This window comes from Haliotis asinina, chromosome 12 (genome assembly GCF_037392515.1).
Source record: "Haliotis asinina isolate JCU_RB_2024 chromosome 12, JCU_Hal_asi_v2, whole genome shotgun sequence".
Classification (NCBI taxonomy): Eukaryota; Metazoa; Mollusca; class Gastropoda; order Lepetellida; family Haliotidae; genus Haliotis; species Haliotis asinina.
The window spans coordinates 57068399-57096153 of NC_090291.1; the positions used below are offsets into that span (position 1 = coordinate 57068399).

Consider the following 27755-nt stretch of genomic DNA (forward strand, 5'->3'; position numbering starts at 1 on the left):
TATTTCACTTACGGTCCCACTATCAAGAAAACTAGTAAGAGTTTATGGGCGCGAGTCATACTTTGATGTGCATTATTTTTTAAAAATCTCTAATCCTTGTTGATGTCAACAAATCAGTTTAACATTAATCTTTTACGAAATCATTGTTCTTTGCCAGGAAGGCTTGAATTATCTGTTATCAGCCTTGTTTGATGAACTTTGTTTTCTTGTCTTTGCAGATGCTGGTGGTTTTATGAGTCTTGGTTCAAATCTCTTCCTTCATGCAGTGGTACTTGGCGAGTTTGGCCAAAATCAGACAGACCTCTTCCTCGCAGAGTTTACTGGCCGTGAGCACTTTGGAAACATGATTGGTAATGTGTTCAGCTTAGCTTCGACCAGCACTCAGATCTGGCTGTGTTTTAAGGCTTTTCGCTGCAGCCAACACAGAACAAATTTAAGAGCAAATCTTGCCTGTCCCAACACTCTGGCGGCTATTTCTAGCCCATGGACGACAGGGGCAACCACGATGGTGGACAACAAGCTGATGCTGGCACCCCGAGTCCCATGGAATATTTGATTTGAAATGTCCGACTAATGTCACCAGTTCCAAATGAATTTCAGTGCTTCAAATACTCAATAATACCCAGGCTGGCTAACACATCTCATGCGTGTAATGTAGCTGCCCCAATGAACAATTTCACTGCTGCACTCCCCCACTACATATCTCTACACTGTCTGTCTCTTCCAACCACAACCATATCTCCATACTGTCTGTCTCTTCCAACCACAACCGTCTCTCCACACTGTCTGTCTCTTCCAACCACAACCGTCTCTCCACACTGTCTGTCTCTTCCAACCACAACCATATCTCCATACTGTCTGTCTCTTCCAACCACAACCATATCTCCACACTGTCTGTCTCTTCCAACCACAACCGTCTCTCCACACTGTCTGTCTCTTCCAACCACAACCATATCTCCATACTGTCTGTCTCTTCCAACCACAACCATATCTCCACACTGTCTGTCTCTTCCAACCACAACCATATCTCCACACTGTCTGTCTCTTCCAACCACAACCATATCTCCACACTGTCTGTCTCTTCCAACCACAACCATATCTCCACACTGTCTGTCTCTTCCAACCACAACCATATCTCCACACTGTCTGTCTCTTTCAACCACAACCATATCTCCACACTGTCTGTCTCTTCCAACCATTTGCGAGTTACTCATGCATCGTGTGCAAACACCTGCATCAGGGTACATGGTCCCTGAACAAGGTAGAATTTAGTTATGTTTTCTTAGAGCAGCCATGCTGTCAGTGACAGTCTCTCATATAGTGCCAAATCAGGGAACAATTGTTAGAAGTCAAATAAGGACTTCAATTTAAACCACATGGTGCTTCAGTGGTCACAAAAGGACATATTGGGGCATATGGTGATGTTGAAATATTTCATTGGTTCATATTTCTATAAGTAAAACTACATGAACTTTGAAAATTGTTGAGTTATTTTTAAGTCTTCCACTGCTGCTCAACAGATGTGTATGACTTCATTTTGCCAACCAGATATACTGTGCAACTGACATACCTGTTCATGACTGTTCTCAAATTTCATGTTGATCACATTTCGCATAACAATGTACTGAAACCCACACTCAATTTTCCACACCACCCTTAACTCTCCACACCACCCATAACTCTCCACACCACCCATAACTGTGCATACAACCCGTCGCTCATCCCCATTCTTTGCACACAGTACTAAAACACTGGTGTCATCTCCAGCTATCTTCTGAGTCAACCTGCTCTTCACTTCAGCTAATCTACAAGTAAGTAAGCATGCCCATGTTAACCACATAGCTTCTAAAGAGATGTTCAGTTAATTTTTTTCTGCCTACCAGTGTCACTGTGTGAAGCACAGAGACACAGCTCCAGATTGGCAGGGTGTAAAGTATCCATCTACTAGCACCACCTATATGCATGTACCATGCCGTATCACCTATATGCATGAACCATACTGTACCACATATATACATGTACCATGCTGTACCATACATATGCATGTACCATGTTGTTCCACCTATTTACACATACCCTCCTGTACTACCTTTAGTCATGTACCATACCGTACCATGTGTATCTTTACCACAATGTACCAACTAATCATATGCACCCCATGGTACCACCTATATACATGTGCTGCACTATCACCTGTACATATGTACCAGTGGTGACACAGCATCTTCAGGTCAACCCATCAGGACACCCCTACTGATAAGCCTAGCAGATGTTTCATGACAGCCTCATATGTGCCACCACTCCCCAGGAATGTTTACCCAAGTCCCATTTATAAACCAATAGTACAGGCATGTCAACAAATACTGACCCCGCAACAACCACAGGCTCTTCAGTATTAGAGTGTTTCTCAAAACAGGAACACACATAAGATTTCCATCCAGTTGCCTACATATACATGAAGTGTTGCTATTGTTGTGGGTCTTTGAGATGAAAATATGTCATCATTAGAAAATATATTTGTCTGAAAGCACAATTTTCTATACATTTGCGGATATATCACTCATACAATGAATATTTGACAAAAAGCATGAAATCAGATATGCATAAGTTCTTCCATGTGCATCAGTGTCGATGTCACACCATGCCTGACTATCTGAATTATCTCTGTTGCTACACATTACACACTGTTATCTCTATTGTGATATATTACACACTGTTAAATTCTGTGTTGCAATAAATCACTCTGCTTTCTCTCTGTTTCTACATATTACACTGTTATCTCTGTTATGATATATAACCCTTATCTCTGTTGCTATATATCACACACTGTTATCACTGTTGTGATATATATTACACACTGTTACTGCTGTTGCTATGAGTCACACAGTTATCTACCTTGCAATATATCACACACTGTTACCACTAATGCAACATATCATGCACTTTTATCTCTGTTGCTAGATATCACACATGCACATCTCTGTTGCAAAATATCACATACGGTTGTTAAACATCACACACTCAACTCTGTTGTAACATATCACACACACTTATCTCTGATGTTACGTATCACACACACTTATCTCTGTTGTTACATATCACACACAGTAATCTTTGTTGCTGCACATCATACATTATGTTTATTGATATATGCAAGTATAAATGAAGATGATTTGTGCAAATGTTTTAGAAAAACAGAGCCTGAATATTGTCATTGATCCAGTCTATAATGTCAGCAATCAGAGTCGTGATGGTGAGCCCAAGTACCTTGTTACGACAGGGCAACCCACAAAGAATGTCTTGGCCACCGGAAACTAACTCATCAACAAATACAAGCCAAAGTGATAAACCTTCAGGAAAACAAGTGTTTCTTTTACAACACAAAGGTCAAGTTTTGACCTGCGATTGTCACCCAACCTACAAAGCTAAAGTAAATGTGACCTGTGTTGGTTGGCTGAAGTTTCCCTGTAGTCACAGTGTCATGCTAGTGTTAGCAGCGACACAGACTCAACTCTCCTTAACTCTTCTGCTGCTGCACATCAGGACACATCACCCTCCACACATTTGCGATTTGTTCTCCAGAAAGTGAACTTACTGGTATTTATGTTGCAATATTGTTCATGAAGAGAGCATTGCTCAACTCTGTTTAGGGCAAGAAATGTTCACTTATTTCTTTTTTACTTTTTGTCATTTAATGGATGCTCCATACTGCAACCCACCAGAGTAATATCTTAATCCGCTTATCCATGAACAGTGTATTGAGTATAAGTCTTGTTTCAAAATCACCCGAACATTATCAAGGTGTCTTTACGTGTGGTTTACTTGACACAGTGATAATGTTTCCTCATGTGAAGATCACTATGCTTGTTGCTGGTGAGGGAAGCACCAACCTGTTTGCATCTCCATTACAGCATTGGTCACTTAAGAAAAGAGAAGCCTTGTGATTGTTCCAGCACCTTGGGCAAACCCCAAATGACCCTCAGTATACATCAACAGGCTTTACAGGCATGTGTGTGAATTAGCAGATACCTATCTCTCTTGTACGAGGAGTAGTACTAGTTTGGTGGCTAGCTGGCAGTTATGCCACCAGTGATACAGGGACAACCCTAGTTCACTGTCTGTGTTAGTCTTTGTCTCTCCTGTAAACATTACCACTGTTTGATTGATTAACATGATGCAGCTGGATCAACAGGCACAAAACAAAGCATTTGTCCAACCTTAATCAAGCTGTGAGAACAATTATCAGTCTTTGGAGTATCACAGGGATAGCGCAGCCCTACCAAGGGTTAATCCATCTTGAGTTGTATCACTGATGCCAGCGGTGTGCTGGGGAACTGCAGCACTGATGTCACGGACTCATCAGATTTGGTCGGGCTCCACAGCAGTGTAAGGTAGACAGACATATTGCACTTCATTTCAGAGTTTAAAGTTTCTTGGATGTCTTTGAGACAGTTCTAGTTAGTGACAGTGTTCAGCAACAGGTGTCAGTACAAATATTTGACTGGGTGGGACCCTCTGGAAATTTTCATTCATATGAAAGCCTGCGTGTTTTAGCTGTTGAGTCTGGAAGGTAGGTGAGACAGAGTTTGACCAATCTGGGCAGAATGGTACTGAGAAAAAATCTTCTGCTGTATGCACATGTTGAATATATCAATTCCGAAAGCTGATAGCCGAAAGATCTCCTTGAAACACATGATGACTTGATGCAGTAGTAGTAGTAGGGGTAGTAGTAGTAGTAGTAGCGTTTGTAGATATCACAGTCACATTATTGTTGGTGATGAAGATGGCAATAACAATAAAAGTGGCAGTGGTTGTATACAGTTTACTATCAAAGATTCAAGCACATGTTGGTGTGATGTCCTGTGAGACAACATGTTAATCAGGGTATGACCTCCCTTCAAGCACATGTTGGTGTGTTGTCTAGTGATGATTAATCATAAATTTCACATTTTCTCCAAATTTCATTTGACAGAGATTATTTTGAGTTTTTACCACCAGAAAAATATGTGTTAGTAGTGTCATGATTTACTGATGCTCTGATGTCTATCCGCCAAGTTTTCATGGAATGCTACACAGTTCATATTTTGACATGTATTGATTGTTACTTTGATGTTGACATCTGATATAAAACTCTTTCCTACAGCCCGTTTACATCTCTTTTCATCCATTATTACAAGAGATTGCCCCGGTAACACTACTGTTAATTCTCACTTAATTACTGTTTTCTTAAAAAAAACTGATTTCATTGATGAATTCTGATTAATATTGTTCTATACATGAATGCAATTTAATGATTGGTAGTTCAGATTAGTAACGTATATTGTTAGTAGCAGTACCCTCAAAGGGGGACAGGTGCGAGAGCTGGTTGAAAAGTTCTAAGCATACACAACTTCTAGACTGGTGACACCAACTAATCTTGGAGTGGACAGTGTTCTTCATTAGCATTTCCAGTTGTTTTACTCAGATAGATCAACAAGTTTGTAAACAACAGGCCCTCGAAGCATAGTGGGGTATACATACATAATCCCTGTCTGTGTTGTCTGTAATCTCTCAGTCTGCAAGTTCTATAATCCCATAGTCAAGATGGCCTATAATCCCTCAGCTGCCATTGCATGTAATTCCTTGTCTGCATGGTCTATAATCCCTGTCTGCATGGTCTATAATACTGCCTTCACTGTCTATAATCCTTCAGTCTAAATGGTCTGCGATCCTTGTCTGTGTGGTCTATAATCCCTGTCTGCATGGTCTATAATACTGCCTTCACTGTCTATAATCCTTCAGTCTAAATGGTCTGCGATCCCTGTCTGCATGGTCTATAATCCCTGTCTGCATGGTCTATAATCCCTGTCTGCATGGTCTATAATACTGCCTTCACTGTCTATAATCCTTCAGTCTAAATGGTCTGCGATCCTTGTCTGTGTGGTCTATAATCCCTGTCTGCATGGTCTATAATACTGCCTTCACTGTCTATAATCCTTCAGTCTAAATGGTCTGCGATCCTTGTCTGTGTGGTCCATAATCCCTGAGTGTACATGGTATACAATATGTCTGCATTGTCTATAATACCTCAGTGCACATGGTCTATAACCCCTCAACTCAGTCTGCATGATCTGCAATCCCTCAGCATACACAGTATGCAAACTGTGTGCATAGTCTACAATCCCCCAGTCTGCATGGTCCATAATCTTTCAGTCTACATGGCCCATAATCCCACAGTTTGCACAGTCTATAACCCCTCCGTCAACATGGTCTATAATCCCTCAGTCTGCATGGGCTGTCAGGTAAAATTAAGAACCCTGCTTTGTAATGTGTAGAAGGCAATGGATACACCTGAACAGGATTAAGAGACAAATAGTATGAAAACAGTAGGAACTCACAGTATACTTCAGAGACAATCATAGCAGTTTATTTATAGATATTATGTTTATCTACTACATACACTATTCATCTGATACTTTCAATTGTTTAGACACATCCATGTCAGTGTTTCTTTCATTCAAGCATTTATTAGATTTGTTCATAAGCAGCAGTTCAGAAGTTCTGTCTGGGGGAAGTGATGTTGCTTTTCATGGATAAGCATGATTTGAATGAAATTCCTGTCCCCCAAGCCCAACACCCCCACAGCCGCCAAAATTTATACAGCCATACATATGTACAGTCCGTAAATTTCCAGCGATCTGTCAGTCAGCTGTCTACATGACAGCAGTCACCATCCGACCTCTTGGTTTTGACACAATGTGTGTGATAATGAGTATAAATTACATGTCTGACTGTATACATGTGTCACATAATTTATTAAAGTGATACCAACATTCATTCCTGTCCCAGTGAGGGAGTAATGCTACAAGCTACTTTCTGAAACTTTCCTGACATATGAGAGCAGGACACAACAGGCTTCATACAGTGAATCATGATGAATCATGAGAAACATTATGACGTGTCACTGCTCCAGACACAAGGCTATCTGACCTCTGTTATGTAATGTTGCAATCAGATTCTGGCTTTGTTCCACATTTATTGTTATCTCTTTCAGGATGAGAACTGATCACATCATTGTCGTGGTTTTGGTACTGTTCCTCTTGGCTCCAGACACTAAAGGATGCTCCTTCCACACCCAGAAGGGATGTACTTGCACTTCACAGGCCACTGTCATCAAAATCGTCTGTCATCCATTTGACCCATCTCAACCACTTATCACATCCATCACAACCAAAGTCAATCTTCAGTTTCTTGACTTAGCAAACAACAGCCTCACTGAGTTGCCTGAAAACCTCTTCGACTACATTCTCAGTGTTGATCAAGTGGACCTTCAACATAACCAGTTTGAAACATTTCCTGCATTCCTCACCACCAAGAATATCACTGTCCTCAATCTGTCTCACAACCTCCTCCACACCCTGGACTACAGTGCTCTCAATGAAAGGTCCACTGTCAGAACTCTAGATGTGTCCAATAACCAGATCAGCAGCTTCCATGTGTCCGAGAAACAAAAGCTTCAGTTGGACATGCTCAACCTCGCCCACAACAGAATCTCTAATGTTCCAGATGCAATATGGAAGGCTGCAGAAAGTTTGAACTTGTCTTATAACAATATTTCACGACTGCCTAAGATCATTGGGTCCCGTATCAAATATCTGATCCTGGAGGGAAACCAACTGCAGGAGATTGGGCCTAACACCTTCAGTGAGCTTCAGTACCTGGATGAGTTATATTTGGGCAACAACCGCCTGATAAATCTTAGTGCCAATAGCTTCCATGGTGCTTCGTCTCTGACAGAAATCAGCCTTGTGGAGAATGCACTTGAAACCATTGATGGAGGAATTTTCAAGAAGCTTCAAAACTTGTTAAATCTCAATCTTGCAACAAACAAAATTAAAGAAATTCCAAAAGGAAGTTTTAATGGACTTGAAGAAAGCATTCATAGATTGTCACTTGGGCAAAACAGGATATCACACATAGAACCAAAAGCATTTGCAAGTTTAGAAAATCTGCGCTTCCTGGACTTGTCTGACAACCCTTCACTTGGAGATATTACCCAGGTTCAGTATCCCCCTCACATCATCTCCCTGGATCTGAGCAACTGTAGTCTGCAGACGATACCTGACTGCATGTTCCCTCTGTACATGGACCTGCAATACCTGGGACTGTCCCACAACAACCTCACCTGCAACTGTCACCTCTCATGGCTCTACAGCTGGCAGACCAGTACTCGCAAATACACAGTAGCCAACTTCACACTTCCAAACTGGAAATGCTTTGATTCAAGACATCAGCTCCAGAAAGTCTCGGGGAAAGCTTCATGTGGGAACATGACACAGCACTTGCAGCACTGCCACCAGAAACCCACACATCTTATCAACCCTGACACTATCAACCTGAGAATTTCAATCAAGGCCATAGAAGACAGCATAACTGTCACCTGGACACTGAAATCAAAGGACAAAATCCATGGTATTCTTGTGACGTACGTAACCAAAGACAATACCATATTTGAATCCCCCATCTTGAACCCCAACACAAGCATATACGTGATAAGGGACATGAAACTGGTAGGATCCTACAGTGTGTGTGTGCACACCTTACTCAACACTACGTATACTATCAAGAAGGCATGTGAGACACATGACTCCAGCTTGGTCCAAATGCTGGTGGGAATACTTGCAGGAACTGTGTTCTTGATTCCATGTGTGGCAACAATGGTTTACATCCTTTACAAAGACCACCAGATGATGAAAGCTTATGAACATCTTGAGGGAGAAGAAGATATAGTCATCACTGAAGGTCACACAGAGGTCACATGTAGTGATATATCTACAGAAGTTTGTGACAAGCAAGGCCAGACAGCTGAGGGTGAAGGGTATAGTAATGCAGTGGTATCTGGGACAACCCAGGATACTCACATTCCCTCTCGGGCTCTTGGAACTTCAAAAAGTAATCTCACTTTTCAGGCTGATTGTGGGATCATTCACAGTCCAAGGGAGAAGTGTAATGAGTGTCTTGAACAGGAAACATTAAACACAAAGCTGTAATGACTAGGAGTGTATGGATGGAGTGTATAAGCAGCCTTCAACAGGAAACATTCAACACAAAGCTGTAATGACTAGGAGTGTATGGATGGAGTGTATAAGCAGCCTTCAACAGGAAACATTCAACACAGAGCTGTAATGACTAGGAGTGTATGGATCGAGTGTATAAGCAGCCTTCAACAGGAAACATTCAACACAAAGCTGTAATGACTAGGAGTGTATGGATCGAGTGTATAAGCAGCCTTCAACAGGAAACATTCAACACAGAGCTGTAATGACTAGGAGTGTATGGATCGAGTGTATAAGCAGACTCCAACAGGAAACATTCAACACAAAACTGTAATGACTAGGAGTGTATGGATCGAGTGTATAAGCAGACTTCAACAGGAAACATTCAACACAGAGCTGTAATGACTAGGAGTGTATGGATCGAGTGTATAAGCAGACTTCAACAGGAAACATTCAACACAGAGCTGTAATGACTAGGAGTGTATGGATCGAGTGTATAAGCAGACTTCAACAGGAAACATTCAACACAGAGCTGTAATGACTAGGAGTGTATGGATCGAGTGTATAAGCAGCCTTCAACAGGAAACATTCAACACAGAGCTGTAATGACTAGGAGTGTATGGATCGAGTGTATAAGCAGCCTTCAACAGGAAACATTCAACACAAAGCTGTAATGACTAGGAGTGTATGGATCGAGTGTATAAGCAGCCTTCAACAGGAAACATTCAACACAGAGCTGTAATGACTAGGAGTGTATGGATCGAGTGTATAAGCAGACTCCAACAGGAAACATTCAACACAAAACTGTAATGACTAGGAGTGTATGGATCGAGTGTATAAGCAGACTTCAACAGGAAACATTCAACACAGAGCTGTAATGACTAGGAGTGTATGGATCGAGTGTATAAGCAGCCTTCAACAGGAAACATTCAACACAAAGCTGTAATGACTAGGAGTGTATGGATGGAGTGTATAAGCAGCCTTCAACAGGAAACATTCAACACAGAGCTGTAATGACTAGGAGTGTATGGATGGAGTGTATAAGCAGCCTTCAACAGGAAACATTCAACACAAAGCTGTAATGACTAGGAGTGTATGGATCGAGTGTATAAGCAGCCTTCAACAGGAAACATTCAACACAGAGCTGTAATGACTAGGAGTGTATGGATCGAGTGTATAAGCAGACTCCAACAGGAAACATTCAACACAAAACTGTAATGACTAGGAGTGTATGGATCGAGTGTATAAGCAGACTTCAACAGGAAACATTCAACACAGAGCTGTAATGACTAGGAGTGTATGGATCGAGTGTATAAGCAGACTTCAACAGGAAACATTCAACACAGAGCTGTAATGACTAGGAGTGTATGGATCGAGTGTATAAGCAGACTTCAACAGGAAACATTCAACACAGAGCTGTAATGACTAGGAGTGTATGGATCGAGTGTATAAGCAGACTTCAACAGGAAACATTCAACACAAAACTGTAATGACTAGGAGTGTATGGATCGAGTGTATAAGCGGACTTCAACAGGAAACATTCAACACAGAGCTGTAATGACTAGGAGTGTATGGATCAAGTGTATCAGCAGCCTTCAACAGGAAACATTTGTTTAAGTCAAAAGTTGATATTTTATCACAGTTGGTCCCTGATATTATCTCACAGGGAACAAAATAAGGTTAAACTATCACACCCCAGTGATTTCTTCTACTGAAACCATTGCATATGTTTAATATGCAGATGTATGTTTGCAAATAACAAACACAATTTGCAAATAAACAGAGAAGTAAAATAAAAGGGTGACTGTATTTTAGATATTTTCCTATGGAGTTGAAAAGGATTCAACATTTCATTAACATACCGTATACCAGGGAACTTTTCGAGGTATCCAATTTTCAAGGTTTTCGAGGTTAGTAATGCAACCTCAAATATATTAGGTAATTCAATCAGTGTCTTAAACGTGAAGTCAAACCAACTGTCAATACACTTGATGTCACTCTCTAATCAAACAGGCTGCATTGTCGATTATAAGTTGTTAAGTGAACAATACCGTCTGAGAAAAATTGGCATCATATTTGAACTCTGCCGACAGAGTGTTTCATGGGTCATTTATCTCAATGAAGGCTCAAAGTTTTCTTTGCTAGTATTGCTGACTTGGACTGGTATACCCAAAGTTGTAACAGTCTTACAACAGTTATCACTAGCTACTCAGTGAGTACTGGTTCAGTGAGTGATGCTTTTGGCCACTTTCTTCTTACCTCGGAATTAAATTTCTCTAATATATTTATATACTATAGGTCTCCAAACCTCAAAATTTAAATCACCTTCAAAGCTCTGGGGGTCTCAAACCTCGAAACTTTATTATCCCAGTGTAAGGGGTTTTCGATGATGTAAGGCAAATATGTAATTTTTATATCTAATATCATTCAAAGTTTGTATTTAACTATCCTTAAGTCATAAATGATGTATTTTTCTATTTAGTAAAGAAAAATCCAGTGTTTCCTCCCAAAACGGTGTGGATGACATCCGATCGGCGAAAATACTGTCACTCTCAACATCCGGAGATTTTGTATGGGTTTTTTAACGGTAGTGTTCAGCGCTCATAACCACTGGTATCAGATGCCGCACAGTTAAAAATCACATTCCACACAACAATACTTACTATCTGCTTCTCATACAAATAATTCAATACAGTTTACAGAATGTGGAAATACAACGTTTGACAACAATTTGCAACAATAACACATAATAAAAGTGACGACTTGGGAAAGTTTACGGTATTTGCTGTTAAAGATCACATTTTTCCCTCACTCACGAACTTATTCTTCAATATGAGTGCAGTGTGGGCAATAAAAAGATGCACATCTCCTGACAACACAGACTTCAGTACAGAACTGTAAATGTACCCCATGACCACAAGATGAACACTCTGCCCATTTAACAAACATTAATCCGTGAGAGTGTTTTAGTTGAGCAGGGGAAATCTTCCACAAACACAGCACTTTCCATCATTTTCATCACTTCAGTCCGTGTCACTATCAGTGATATTTGCAGCAGCAGAAGCAGCAACAATGACATCTTTCTGTACACACTGCCTTTTCCGCTTCCCCTTTGCCAAGTTAACGCTGCTCCTCCCTTTACAAGGATTACTCTCAGTTGACTTCTTTTTTTCCATTTTGCTTTTCCTGGTGCTCACGTATACGCGATATCACATCGTTATCGGTGATTGCCTTGCCTCCAACAACCTTGCTCAATGTGTTTCTTGTTTTTGCTAAGTTCATGTTTTTCAGCAGCTCCCCTCCACAAATCTCTAGAAAAGTAACAGCTGCTGACATATCATCTGTCGTATGTTGAGGCTTTAGAAAAGACAATGCTGGAGCGATGGACGTGTCTGGAACAATCTCACTGTCCAGGGTATATATCCCGGACTTCCTGAATGAGGATGTGATGTTTGAGATAGTCATAGTCGAAGTGTGAACTTTATAAGCCAACTTGCAAAACATCCTCCTCATCATCATCATGTCCTTCCCACCAGTTTGACGCAGGTGTGAATGGCATGCTGAAATCCACGCGGAATCAAAGGGTCCTTAACACCCAAGATCTAAAGGCTGTAGAAGATGACTTTTATGTGGGGGAAGTACAAAAAGGATAATGTGGTTTTCTGTAGCCCATTCAATAAGACTCAGGAATACGTGACTTTTGTGACCATCATACAACACGAGTACAGGGTTGTTAGACGTGCTTTCAAGAGTGAAGTTAACAAAGTGGTTCTTCATATAGTTAGAGAAAATGTATGTATTTGACCATCCACTTTCTGAGAAAGCACCTCTAACTCCATGTAATGATCCATCCACCAATTCATCCAACATGCGCTTTCCTGGGAATACGAAAAACGGCGGGATCATGTTTCCAGATGCGCTGACAGCTCCAAGCATATTTACAGTCCGAGATTTACCAGTTGTTATTGCTTGTGGCTTGCAGTGTTTTCCAGCAACTACTCTGGGTGGCACGACATCTCAAGACAGATCTTTCTCATCAATGTTCCACAGTGACTGTGGTTTATCCCTGAGATTGTGTTTCTCAATTATCTCAGTTCTCTAAAATAGTTGTTAATGGCTTCTCTTGAAGCATATCGTGCTCAAACTGACTCCAGCTTACATGATCTTTGTAACTTTAGGTCAGGATTTCTGTCGATAAAGCTGTATAGCCCAAAAGCAAGGTTTAAAGCCTCAATTCTCGTGTACCCGTAACCAATTTCACCCATAGTAAGAATGTGCCTAGCTAAGATGGCCTCCTGTTCTTGAGAAAACATTGGTTGAGGTCCAGATGTGACCGTGTCAACGCTTATTCGCCCCCTCACTCTGTCTTTAATGTTATGATGGGCACATTAAAATGCCGAGCAGCTCTTTGTACAGGCATCTTTTCCTTAACAACCATGTTGAAGGCATTGTCAATGTCATCCTGCGAATAGTTCCTATACCCTCCACCTCTAACATTGTAAGAAGTCTGCAAAATAAAATAATATTGGATGTCTAATGGTGCGAGCAAAAAAATGTATCTTTTGGATCTTTTTTTTTGTTTCCTGTTGTTAGGTGTTATTGTGGGCGTGACAGGCGAGTCATGCTTTTCACTCCGCTCAGCGAAGGAGACTTGTGACTTCCTATTCATATACTGCCTGTCACTAGCAGACGACGGATTGTACTGAATTTTCTCTTGCTATTGTTTTAAAATATAGGCAGTTGATTTTGCATCTGAAGTGGTATTAACGAATTCAGGTACATTATATTGATGTTCGTTTGCTTTTCTTATAACTTACTATCCGGATTTCCATTGTGAATAAAAAGTTTCACAACAGCGACCGGGCACCTGCCCTACCCAATAAACTGCTCGTGCACTCTGATCGCGCACATACTCTTGCGATATTGTGTGAGAAATGCGACTTTCGAAATCACCAGAACGTCGAATTCAGCTCACTTTGGGATTTCTTTAGTACGTTATGTTTTCTAAGAATACATGAGTATGAACGTTATCTAACAACACACTCTTGCCCCGAACATGCATCCTTTACGCACACACACAGACACACACAGCGTGTTCTCTCTTACATGTGCATGCATTCTTTTAAGTGTGTTTTGATGCAGATATTTTGGGCAGTATATATGACTTTCAAGTGTTTTTGCCTTTGTATTTTCTTTCTTATCCTTCCCTTTTCAGTCAGTCTGATTATGTCTGTTGTGAGTGTGGCAAGAGCAGAAAGTCCTGTTTTATTTAGGCAATACATCATAAAGTTATGATGTTGGTGCACTTCTATGCATCTGTGTATCCTTAAGACACACTGTCTGCTATAACTAACCCTAACCTAACCCTAACCCTATGCATCTGTGTATCCTTAAGACACACTGTCTGCTATAACTAACCCTAACCTAACCCTAACCCTATGCATCTGTGTATCCTTAAGACACACTGTCTGCTATAACTAACCCTAACCTAACCCTAACCCTGACCCTGTATCCTTAAGACACACTGTCTGCTATAACTAACCCTAACCTAACCCTAACCCTATGCATCTGTGTATCCTTAAGACACACTGTCTGCTATAACTAACCCTAACCTAACCCTAACCCTATGCATCTGTGTATCCTTAAGACACACTGTCTGCTATAACTAACCCTAACCTAACCCTAACCCTATGCATCTGTGTATCCTTAAGACACACTGTCTGCTATAACTAACCCTAACCTAACCCTAACCCTGTATCCTTAAGACACACTGTCTGCTATAACTAACCCTAACCTAACCCTAACCCTGTATCCTTAAGACACACTGTCTGCTATAACTAACCCTAACCTAACCCTAACCCTATGCATCTGTGTATCCTTAAGACACACTGTCTGCTATAACTAACCCTAACCTAACCCTAACCCTGTATCCTTAAGACACACTGTCTGCTATAACTAACCCTAACCTAACCCTAACCCTGTATCCTTAAGACACACTGTCTGCTATAACTAACCCTAACCTAACCCTAACCCTGACTGTCTGCTATTTTTATCACCTGTTTCCAATTTTCGATGTGGGCTGAAATATCACAATATAGACAGGCAGTGGGTAACCCTAACCCTGGCAGTAGGTAACCCTAACCCTAACCCTGGCAGTGGGTGACCCTAACCCTAACCAAGGTAATGGGTGACCCTAACCCTAACCCAGGCAGTGGGTGACAATAACCCTGGCAGTAGGTAACCCTAACCATAACCCTGGCAGTAGGTAACCCTAACCATAACCCTGGCAGTGGGTAACCCTAACCCTAACCAAGGTAATGGGTGACCCTAACCCTAACCCAGGCAGTGGGTGACCCTAACCCTGGCAGTAGGTAACCATAACCATAACCCTGGCAGTGGGTGACCCTAACCCTAACCTGGCAGTGGCTGACCCTAACCCTGGCAGTAGGTAACCCTAACCATAACCCTGGCAGTGGGTGACAATAACCCTGGCAGTAGGTAACCCTAACCCTAACCCTGGCAGTGGCTGACCCTAACCCTAACCTGGCAGTGGCTGACCCTAACCCTGGCAGTAGGTAACCCTAACCATAACCCTGGCAGTGGGTGACCCTAACCCTAACCTGGCAGTGGCTGACCCTAACCCTAACCCAGGCAGTGGGTGACCCTAACCCTGGCAGAAGGTAACCCTAACCATAACCCTGGCAGTGGCTGACCCTAACCCTAACCTGGCAGTGGCTGACCCTAACCCTGGCAGTAGGTAACCCTAACCATAACCCTGGCAGTGGGTGACCCTAACCCTAACCCTGGCGGTGGGTGACCCAAACCCTAACAGTAGGTAACCCTAACCCTGGCAGTGGGTGACCCTAACCCTAACCCAGGCAGTGGGTAACCCTAACCCTAACCCAGGCAGTGGGTAACCCTAACCCTGGCAGCGGGGACCCTAACCCAGGCAGTAGGTAAATAACCCTAACCCTGCTGTGGGTACATCTGCTGCAGCATTCTAAACACTCAGGTAAGTTTGCTCCTAATCTACTTTTATTTAAATTTTGGAGTCTGTATAGTCTGTATAGATGCTTTCACCTTTGCAACTGTGCTGTGGGGATATTCACCCTGATCCAGGACCTACATGCACAAATGTTTCAAGTTTAGTCCCTCTAAATGTATGCAGTCTTAAGGAGAAACTAGACATTTTAACAGTTGAATTTGAGTTTTATAATGTGATATGCTTAACTTGGTTAACTTCAGATACAAAGCACATTGATATACATATTCCTGGTTTCCATCTACCTTTCTGTAAAGACAGACAAACTCGCAGTGGCGGTGTGTGCTGTTGATGTCTGATTTAGATACAGTTGAGCTTAAGGCCATATGGATACTGATTAAATGCAAAACAAGACACTACCTGATTGGAACTGTTTATCAGAATATTGGAATTTGATTGATGAATCAATAGGTAACACAGTTGATCTTAATATGCAGACAATTATAACCAGTGATTTCAATACTGACCTTCTTCACGGCAATAATCAGATAGATTATATACAAAGTTACTACTGCCTTCAACAAATAATCACGGATACTACTAGAATAACCACAAGTAGCAAAACTTTGACTGATTTAATATTTGTTTGACGTTGTCAAAGATTCTGGTGTACTAGATCCTATAAGCAGAGATCACTGCTCCGTATTTGTTTACACAGCAGAAATTATGCAGAGAAATAATTCACTTAAAAGGAAAATCTATGATTATTCTTCAATGGATGTTAATGGTATGAATGAAACTATCAAAGAGATATATTCATATATACTTTTCTCTTCCAGGAACGGAGATGATATCACTGAAAAGCTTACATCCCTGATACTGAAAACCAAAAATAAATATATATCAAATAAGACTGTAACAAGTGTTTGCCACTAATATGGCAATGTGCCCCGCTGCTAAACAATGGATTATTGATAACACTAATCTTGAAAATATGGTCAAGGTCACCAAAACTGTCTGCTGTCTGCGTAATCTCCCAATGTTGGAGGTCACCAATTTTGGAGATACTGCTTACAATAGTTATGAGATATCACAATAACAAAAATCTGACAAGTGGCCAAAGTGTCATGGTGACCTTTGTAAATAATATCATGGTCACCAAAACTGACTGCTTTCTGCACAATCACCAATGTAGGCTGTCACCAATTTTGAGGAGGTTGGGTACAATAGTTCATGAGATATTGCCTTGACAAGAATCTGAAAAGTGGCTAAAGTGTTGTGGTGACCTTGAAAATAAGGTCAAGGTCACCAAAACTGGTGTCTGTGTAATCCCCCAATATGGGCGGTCACTAAATTTGAAGATATTGGGTACAGTAGGTTATGAGATATTGCATTAACAAGAATCGGGAGAAAACGAAAACGAAATCGTGTACATAAAATTGCAAAAAATAGAAACCTTCCTAATGACTGGACTAAATATAGAACTCAAAGCAATAGCAACAGTTTGAAATGCAAATCGGGCCTTTGATGCATGAGTTCATGAATCAATAAGTAACACTCATGGTACTAAAATGTGGTGACAACTAGTTTAGAATTATATGAAAACAGATTCGAAAAAATCATCGTTTTCATCAATAGTCAAACTGTTTACATACTGGCCTGTGCAGCTGTTTTACATATCGGTCAGTGTAACTGTTTTACAGACTAGCCTGTGCAACCTTTTAACATATCGGTCAGTGTAACTGTTTTACAGACTGGCCTGTGCAACTGTTTTAGATATTGGTCAGTGTAACTGTTTTACAGACTAGCCTGTGGAACTGTTTCACATAACGGTCAGTGTAACTGTTTTACATACTGGCCTGTGCAACTGTTTTACATATTGGTCAGTGTAACTGTTTCACATATTGGCCAGTGTACCCTTTTTAAGGTAAGTGAAGGCACTGCTTAGTACCTCTCATCTACCTGTGTGGATGTGAGTGAGTGAGTGAGTGAGTGAGTGAGTGAGTGAGTGAGTGAGTGAGTGAGTGAGTGAGTGAGTGAGTGAGTGAGTGAGTGAGTGAGTGAGTGAGTTTAGTTCTACGCCGCACACAGCAATATTCAAAACACTAATCCACCTACCAGGATCTCGGCGCTGCACTCCATCTCGAGGGAGACAATGACCATCTTGGAGAGTGCGGGGTCCAGGGGGAACTCGACCATGCTGCGCCCCATAGGTGTGAGTGTCCCCGTGTTGTCCAGGGCACCCAGGATCCACAGCTGGTACATTGAGTTCAAGATGTTATCCTGAAAAACAGGAACAAGTACATTTTCTGTTTTTTGTTAATTTGTCTTCTACATTTTCCATGTAGTCTAAGTAAACTCAGACTCAAAATTATTTGATACACTGCTATACTGAGTTTCAAAAACCTCTAGTACAAGGTCGTATCAGCTGACCGTTGAGGGACCTTTGACTGTTCGACAGGGAGATGAACTAACCATTTTGACTCAACCATTTTGAGGAGAGAGAAGTTACTTGTAGGGGAGGATATATGGGGGCAGGGGTGTAGTTTGAGCAGAGAGAAGTTACTTGTAGGGGAGGATATATGGGGGCAGGGGTGTAGTTTGAGCAGAGAGAAGTTACTTGTAGGGGAGGATATATGGGGGCAGTGGTGTAGTTTGAGCAGAGAGAAGTTACTTGTAGGGGAGGATATTTGGGGGCAGGGGTGTAGTTTCAGCAGAGAGAAGTTACTTGTAGGGGAGGATATATGGGGGCAGGGGTGTAGTTTGAGCAGAGAGAAGTTACTTGTAGGGGAGGATATATGGGGGCAGTGGTGTAGTTTGAGCAGAGAGAAGTTACTTGTAGGGGAGGATATATGGGGGCAGGGGTGTAGTTTGAGCAGAGAGAAGTTACTTGTAGGGGAGGATATATGGGGGCAGTGGTGTAGTTTGAGCAGAGACAGAGAGAAGTTACTTGTAGGGGAGGATATATGGGGGCAGGGGTGTAGTTTGAGTAGAGAGAAGTTACTTGTAGGGGAGGATATATGGGGGCAGTGGTGTAGTTTGAGGAGAGAGAAGTTACTTGTAGGGGAGGATATATGGGGGCAGGGGTGTAGTTTGAGGAGGGAGAAAGTTACCTGTGGGGAGAGGATATATGGGGGCAGGGGTGTAGTTTGAGGAGGGAGAAAGTTACCTGTGGGGGAGGATCCATAAAGTGGAACTGCAACAAGTCTTGCACCCCCAGAGATTTCAGCAGCAATACAACGTTAGCCAGGTTGGTCCGCTGAATTTCCGGAACTGTTGTCTTCAACATCTCATCCTTGTACTGCCGAGCTGTGTACAGCCTGTAGCACTGTCTAGAAACACAAGAATGGGGATAGTCTTGTTGTGCAAGAAGAATGCGGACAATTTTGTTGTACAAGGAGAATGGGGATAATCTTGTATGAGAAGAGCGTGGATAATCCTGTTACATGAGAAGAATGGGGATAATCTTTTTGTATGAGAAGAATGGGAATAATCATTTGTATGAGAGCTTTTGCAATAGCGGAGGTTGTTTTAGTTACTGCATGGATACAGAGAAGAGTTAATACAGGTTGTCAAAGCAACTGCAAGCATACAGAGGAGATATGGGGGAGGTTCTACCAGCCACTGCATGCATACAGAGGAGGGCTAGGGGAGGTTCTTCCAGCCAGTGCATGCATACAGAGGAGGTTTCGGTGAGGTTCTTACAGCCACTGCATGCATACAGAGGAGATTTAGCAAGACTGTCTAGTTGACCAAGTTATTCAATTTTTTTAATGGACATCACTAGTTATATTTGGCATCAGTGAGTTTTAGCCTGCCTTCTGCCTATCAAGAACACTTACCCTGGTCCTGTTCTTCCAGCTCGTCCTGATCTCTGGTTTGCATTGGCCTGTAAACATGTATCACAATGTTTTTTGATGGGATTACACTTCCTCAGTAAACTACACATTCTAGATCATTCATTAGGCTGGATCCCACCCAGTATTCAAACCTACACTCTCTGAGTCAGGCACGTAATCTCCAACAGACAAAGCCACAATAGCTGCCATGGACGTAAGAAGTGAGGCAACTGGTTGTCTACATCATGTACTTTGCGTAATCCTCTGGCAAAGACAAATTATCCTGAACCTTATAAACTTATGGCCTCAACAACTCAGCTTATACATTATTCAACACCTGAACTTGCAATCAGCTCAGAAGTCTTGCTATTAATAATGTAACTATCAACTCACAAAATAAGAGACCCTGTGGCTGTCAATATTGGGTTTATATTCTTTCATCAACAGACATTCCGAGAAGAACACTGGCCTGTAGAAACATGGTGAAATGTGCTCATGACAACCAGTTTACTCCAAGTCAACATAACGAAAACAACAAACTAACTCAAGTCTACAGAACAAGCAGCCATGTGCCCCAAGTCCACAGAACAAACAAGTATGTGCCCCAAGTCCACATACCAAGCAATCACATGTCCCAAGTTCACATAACAAGCCTGTACACCAAGTCCAAATAAACAACCATGTGCCCCAAGTCCACATAACACGCAATCACGTGTCCCAAATCCAGATAACATGCATCCATGTGCCCCAGTCCACATAACAAACAACCATGTGCCCCAAGTCCACATAACACGCAATCACGTGTCCCAAATCCAGATAACAAGCATCCATGTGCCCCAGACCACATAACAAACAACCATGTGCCCCAAGTTCACATTACAAACAGCCATCTGCCCCAAGTCCTCATACCAAGCAATCACATGCCCCAAATCCAGATAACAAGCATCCATGTGCCCCAAGTCTACGCAATAAATAACCATGTGCCCCAAGTCCACATAATACAATATCTGAATTGGTTGTTGCAATCCTTTATACAAGCAAAGAAAGCATTACTCATATTTGAAAAGAACACATTAAATGATTGTAAATTACTGATTAAACAAATCTGCAAAAGGACTCTTGAGTTCAAGAGATGCAATATATGTTGACTGTTGATGAATTAGTTTATTAAGTTCTAAATATGAATATTGAAGGAACTGTGTCAAAAATTAGAAACTCAGAACTTGCAATTCATTTCTCCTTAGGTGAAGAACATGGTCCAGGAATATTTGAAAACAATCAAAAACACAGTTGTCAAGTTATTGGGTGAACAGAAATGTCACAGATAGACTAAGAGCTGGATGGATTATCCCTTGGTATAACTATATACCTATAGCAAAGATCAACAACATAGGTCATCTTTGGAACTTGACCTTTAGTCTTCAAGTGACATGTGTGAAAAATACAAGTAAGAAAACAGTGGGAGGATGACCTTTGCCTGGGAGATGCACAAACACTATCAGTGGTCAGATTCTCCTAAGTAGCCCTTCAGTAATATTGTTTGACTTGTGGCTGAGGAATGTCTGCAGTGTTTTGGTCTGACTGGTGTATCATCAGTGACGGGATCAAACAGGCAAACCTACAGCTTCTCTGTTCTAGTTGTGTCAGATGATGGTCCTACAGTACTAGACTTGATCGTGTTTATATAAATGTCAATGTATGACATTGGACAACCAGAAAAAGAGTCAATACTGATCAAGGACAAAATCACAGGCAGATGCAGACTGTCTGGGAATACATGAAACAGGCACCTAATAAAACATCCACGCAAACACAGATTCAGAAATCAGTCTGTTTCAGCTACAGTTAGGCTCTTCCATGGTTCATGTTTGGGGACTATATTCTGGGTAATTCTATTAAGACATTTAATTCAAAACTGCAAATCATAACACCTAACACAGAGATGCCAACCCTATTTTGATCCCACGTGTAATGACGTTGATGAAAAAGTGTAATTTGGGGGGTTGGAAGTGTAATGATAAAACAGTTAAGTGAGCTCACCTTTATTTTTATTACTGTAGAGAACCATATGTTGCCTTCTTTGCTTTCTGCAAAAGATTCTTATCTGGGATTTGTTCATAGCATTTCAACTGTTCAGCTCCCATGGATGATTTCAAAATCATCATGGAAGAAAGTGCTTCTACAGATAGATTTGGCCTAAAGTCATCATCTGTTTCTCATTGTTTTTCCTCATTTGAGAGAAAATTCTCTCACTATCAGCATTGCTGTGTAGTATTACACATATACCCAGCATCACTTGTGGCAACAATTTGTACTTCATCTGTCCTTCTGGGGTTTTAAGTAATGATACTAAATTCCAAGCTTCATCTATTCTCTCTGACTGTAGGATCTCCTCATTCAAACTGTCTACTTGATAACTGAGAAATTCTGATTCCAAACTGTCACTGACATCACCAGATTCAGCCTGCAAGGATTTGGTCAGAACTGGGAATCTAGTGATGAAATACTCCAAAGAGAGAAACTCTGTAGTAGTTCTCAATGCAATGTCCAAAACTTCAGCATGCTGAAGAAGGTCCTTCTCAATGGAAATGATTTCAGCATGTAGTTACATGAATTCACAAAAAACTGTCTGACTTCTCTGTAGAAATCTTCTACTGTCTCAGATTTTATTCCTACTTCAGTCTGGTCTTTGATATAAGTCCTGGCTGCAGCTCCAATAACTATCTCCTCTTTATTTCTCTGGTTTCTTCTATTTTCAATGTCAATATTAAATATGTCCTTAGCTTCTGCCACAGCTTTTGGAGTTAAGAATCTCACATAGAGATCTGTTAACACTCCTTGTACAATCCTTCTCATTTTATGGATTTGTGGAGACTCCATTTGTAAAGCCAGATTGGCTTTGTTGAAAATGGGCAAAATGTTTATCAGAAAGAGCATGTACAGTTTGGTTCTGGGGTCCTGAAAACCTGTCTGTATTCTTGTAAATCCTTGCCTCACTACCATGACCTTCCTCCAGAGTCTCACTTCTACTTTGTTTCTTCTTCTCAACTTTTGATCTTGCAGCCTGTCCAGAGGAAGAACTTTCACTTTTCTCCTTTTGCTTCAAATTCTTTTGTGATCCTGATTGGTATTTGGTTGTTTCCTTTGCCGTTTCAGCATGATCATTTTTCTTTGAGTGTTGCTGCTTTATTTCTTCCTTTGTTGAATGGTTATGATTCTTAGTTTTGTTACTTTCACTGTCTTTTAGTTTATTCTGTTTTGATTCTGGTACTGGTTGTGACATGAAATATTCTTTCAGAGGTTCCCACAGTTCTACAAGTCTCTTGACACAATCTTCCAGTGACAGCCATCTAGTTGACACATGCTTTATCACTCTTTTAACTTTCATTCCATATTTCTATTTCATGTTTTCTTTTAGAGCTTTTGTCAAGATAAAAATAACAGTCTATCAAAAACTCTTCAATGTTGCAAGTCAAAGCTTTGGATCCCTTTTGTGCAGCTAGGTGGATTAAATGAAAAGGACAGCCTTGTATGTGAACATTTGGATTTTTGTCTAAAACAAACTTTGACACACCTTTGTGGACTCTCATCATGACTGAGGCATTATCTGATCGAAATGAAACACAATTTTCCCAAGGAATGTTTCTCTGACTCAATTCAGTGTCCATAATTCTGAAAATGTTTTCACTATTCGATTTTCCATTGCTGTCAGGCATTTACAACAAGACAGTCACAACTCTGCCAAGCTTACTGTCAAAATATCTTACAACAATTGGGTACAACTGACTACTAGTCCCATCATTTCTGCCATCGGTACAAACTGAAAATGGACCCACTTTCATATGTTCTGACATATGTTTTATCTTCTACTAAAGTATCCATAACTGCAGTAGTTTTACTTCTTCCACATGCGTATTCCTTTGCTATTTGCGAATCTGGAAACATGCTCTTGAATAATTTTGTTGCATGGTCAGATGCTGCAATCGGAAGATTGTGTTCAACCAAAAACTGCGTAAAGAGCACTTCAGCATTTGTAATGGAATTAACTTCTGTCTCTTGCTTAAAGAAAGTTGACAAACGTTTATTACTTTGATAGACTGTAGCATAATCGATATGTTTTTTTGTTTCAACATGTCTTTTGCAGTCGTAATGGCCTCCATGAGAGATTGAAAAGTCAACTTTACACAATGTACAGAAAACATGCGTTTCACCTAATCGTGACGGTTTCAGACATGGCCATTCCTTACTATACTCCTGTCTGAACTTTTGAACTAATTTCTTTTGCTTTGTAGAAGATTCATTGCCTTCCATGTCGAAACTCTTTCGTTTTGACATCTTGATCGCGGTATCACGAACCGGAAGTACTGAGATGCAGCAAAAACGTGCACACAACTCCTTACTTTGATATGAAACATCACGTGACTTTTACTATCTAACATAATGTAGGAATCGTCTGGAATGCCATGCAATGCTGAGACTGCTTAAGCATTACGGTGATTCGGCAGTTTGTTCCCTATAAGTGGTGTGCTAGCAGCCTGTCGCCTCTGTTATTTTGCGCACAACAGACTATCAGTGATTTTTTTGTTAAAAATCGTAATTTTTTTAAAGTGAAGCGTAATAGCGTAAAATGGACATGAAAATCGTAATTATTACGCCAAAAGCGTAATGTTTGGCATCTCTGCTAACATGCAGTTCTAACATATAACCACTTCTAGAGCAATGAATACAGTGCCTAGAACAATAGTCAATACCCCTGCCAGACGACAGAGTGAAAATTCACACAGTTGGGCTTTCCACAGGTAACAAACAATAACAAAGTTGACATTGTGCCTCACCTGGCTGATTGGGAAGATTTGCAAGGCATCCATTCCAATCTTTGGATTGAATACTTTCAGCTTGCAGTAGCCAGCATCAATCACAAACATTATACCATCAACTGCAACAAATGAAAACAGTTTTAATTTACTAACATCACATACAGTTAACTGAAATAAGTTCAAACTATGAGACATGAACAATTTCCCTTTCCTACTCCAACAGTCCACAAAACAAGCAGTGTCCTCATTCACTCGCTGGCCAACAACAAGCAGTGTCCTCATTCACTCGCTGGCCAACAACAAGCAGTGTCCTCATTCACTCGCTGGCCAACAAGCTCACAGAATATGGAAACATTTTCTCACCTGTCAGAGATGTTTCCGCAATATTGGTTGCGACTACACACTTGCGGACACCATCAGGAGCCTTTTGGAAGATTTTAGCCTGGAGGTCACTTGGCAGCTGGGAGTAGATGGGGAGGATGGCGAGGGGAGGGGCCTCATCAAGCTCTCCTAGCCTTTCTGTGAACACATATCAGCAATAGTTTAGCCCTATAACCTATAACTAAGAGCAATCGATTCTTTCGTAAAACTGACATTGCCTGAAACAATAGCTTACTGTGTCTCACCTGAGATAAGTTCACATGTCACTTCGATGTCTTCCTGGCCTGGCATAAAGATGAGAATATCTCCTGAAACATCATGACAACTCCTGTTACAGCTTGTCACATCATGTGTCAACTTACTGATTCACAGCAAGTTTGCCTTAAATACCATGAGTGAGTGAGTGAGTAAGTTTTACGCCACACTCAGCACTCTTCCAGCTATATGGCAGCGGTCTGTAAATAATCAAGTCTGAGTCAGACAATCCAGTGATCAACAACATGAGCATCGATCTACACTAGGGGGAACCGATGATGTGTCAACTAAGTCGGCAAGCCTGAGCTCCCGATCCCGTTAGTCGCCACTTATGACATGTAGAGTTGCCTTTTATGGCAGGAATGGGTTGCTGAAGGCCTATACTATCCAGGAACTTCACGGGTCAATATCATGAGTGAAATTCCTCAATTCAAATTGGATCACAATAATAAATGAGCAAAATGAAAATGTCTACATGAAACAAACAGATCATAATGCAACATGACTGCAAAAGCCTATACATATTCATGACAAAGTATCTGTGGTTATTGTTTAGTGATATCTACAAAGGGAGCTTGACACCTGGAACCTACATACAGCTAACTGCAGTATCATCTTCTCTGTGTCTCACACTCCATAAAAGTGACCAGAAAAGTAGAATTACATCTTACCAAATTTGCTTTACCTTCATTGGCGTTTCCCACTTGACACTGTTTCAGAACATACTGCATACAGGATGAACAAACAAACACTGACAGGTCCTGTCTCACTCAAATCTTGGCCAAAAATGAAATGTGTGCATATAATTTTGTCCATGTGTATTGTCTTACCATACATCCCCTCCATATGTATTGTCTCACAATACATCTTCTCCATGTCTACTGTCTCAGCCTACATCCCCCCATGTCTACAGTCTAACAATACATCCCCTCTATGTATAGTCTCACCCTATATCCTCACCCTGTCTCACCATACATACTTCCATGTAACCTACATGGGTCTCACCCTACATGCCCTCCACGTGTACTGTCTCAGTCTACATCCCCTCCACGTGTACTGTCTCAGTCTACATCCCCTCCACGTGTACTGTCTCAGTCTACATCCCCTCCACGTGTACTGTCTCAGTCTACATCCTCTTACGTGTACTGTCTCCCCAATATCCCCTCTACATGTATTGTCTCACCTTGCATCCCCTGGAGGTGTATTGTCTCACCTTTCATCCCCTGGAGGTGTTTTGTCTCACCTTGCATCCCCTGGAGGTGTATTGTCTCACCTTGCATCCCCTGGAGGTGTATTGTCTCACCTCGCATCCCCTGGAGGTGTATTGTCTCACCTTGCATCCCCTGGAGGTGTATTGTCTCACCTTGCATCCCCTGGAGGTGTATTGTCTCACCTTGCATCCCCTGGAGGTGTACTTGCAGGGCTTGTTTCACCGAGGCATCTACATAGTCCTCCACTGGGTTCTTGCTGTACATGACATCCACAGGGAATGTGCGACCAGGTATTGTGAAAATTGGAACATTTCCAAAAAAATTTGCAAATTTGCCAGCATCCATGGTTGCTGATGTAACAATAAGCTTTAGATCATTCCGTCTAGCTACCACCTGGAAAAAAAAAACATGTACCCATGTTACACACATACACACATGTCACACTTAAACAAAGGTGGCACAACTACAAACAGATGACACAAGTGTCCAGAGAAGCCACAAGTATAAAGAGGTGACACAAATATTGATGCCACGAGTGTCTAGTGAAGCCACAAGTATATAGAGATGACACAAGTAGACAAAGATGACACAAGTATCCAGAGAAGACACAAGTATCCAGAGGTGAGACCAGTAGACAGAGATGACACAAGTATCCAGAGATGCAAAGGAGACCCACCTCTCTCAGCAGCCCAAATAGCACATCTGTGTTGAGGGAACGCTCATGAGCTTCATCCATGATAACAGCACTGTAGTTGTCGAGGTCCGACTCCCGGAGAGACTCACGCAGAAGGATACCATCAGTCATGTACTTGATCATAGTTTTCTGAAATGACAAACAATGTTGTATTATCTACATAAAGGTTAAAATGACAAAAGCTACAGGTTGGCATTTATTTTACAAGGTGGTTGTTTTCCTACCTGTGTCACTTGTACTTCTGGTGTCATTTGTACTGTTTGTTGAATATTACGTCACAACTCACAACAGAATCTTTTCATTCAGACTAAAACTTACTACAGATTATGTTGTTTACCTCGGAAGTGCAGTCTTCAAAGCGAATGGCATATCCAACCTCGTCCCCGAGTTTGACTCCAAGCTCCTCAGACACTCGTTTAGCAACTGACATGGCTGCCACCCTTCTGGGTTGAGTGCATCCAACCATCCCGAATTTGGTGTACCCATCCTCATGGAGATACTGTGAGGAAAGGATGATCAGTGTGTGAACGTCTTGTATACA

At 41.3% G+C, this 27755-nt stretch overlaps 2 protein-coding genes and 1 pseudogene across 2 annotated transcripts in view; 1 reads left to right on the top strand and 2 right to left on the bottom strand.

Annotated features, from left to right (window-relative positions):
- Nucleotides 1-27755, bottom strand: part of LOC137258674 (pre-mRNA-splicing factor ATP-dependent RNA helicase PRP16-like) — a 57064-nt gene that overhangs the window by 6152 nt on the left and 23157 nt on the right. The window contains exons 11-19 of the mRNA XM_067796366.1: nt 27552-27713; nt 27197-27343; nt 26703-26913; nt 25300-25362; nt 25037-25192; nt 24692-24792; nt 19860-19906; nt 19187-19349; nt 18136-18300 (exon numbers count right to left, since the gene is read on the bottom strand). Coding sequence (XP_067652467.1) covers nt 18136-18300; nt 19187-19349; nt 19860-19906; nt 24692-24792; nt 25037-25192; nt 25300-25362; nt 26703-26913; nt 27197-27343; nt 27552-27713 — 1215 coding nt within the window. The remainder of the gene's footprint in view (nt 1-18135; nt 18301-19186; nt 19350-19859; nt 19907-24691; nt 24793-25036; nt 25193-25299; nt 25363-26702; nt 26914-27196; nt 27344-27551; nt 27714-27755) is intronic.
- LOC137258368 (leucine-rich repeats and immunoglobulin-like domains protein 2) lies at nt 3861-10833 on the top strand. Its single transcript, XM_067796028.1, has 2 exons — nt 3861-4391; nt 7034-10833. The coding sequence occupies exon 2, from the start codon at nt 7035-7037 to the stop codon at nt 9027-9029; it is 1995 nt and encodes a 664-aa protein (XP_067652129.1). The 5' UTR covers nt 3861-4391; nt 7034; the 3' UTR covers nt 9030-10833.
- On the bottom strand, nt 12189-13300 carry LOC137258623 (uncharacterized; annotated as a pseudogene).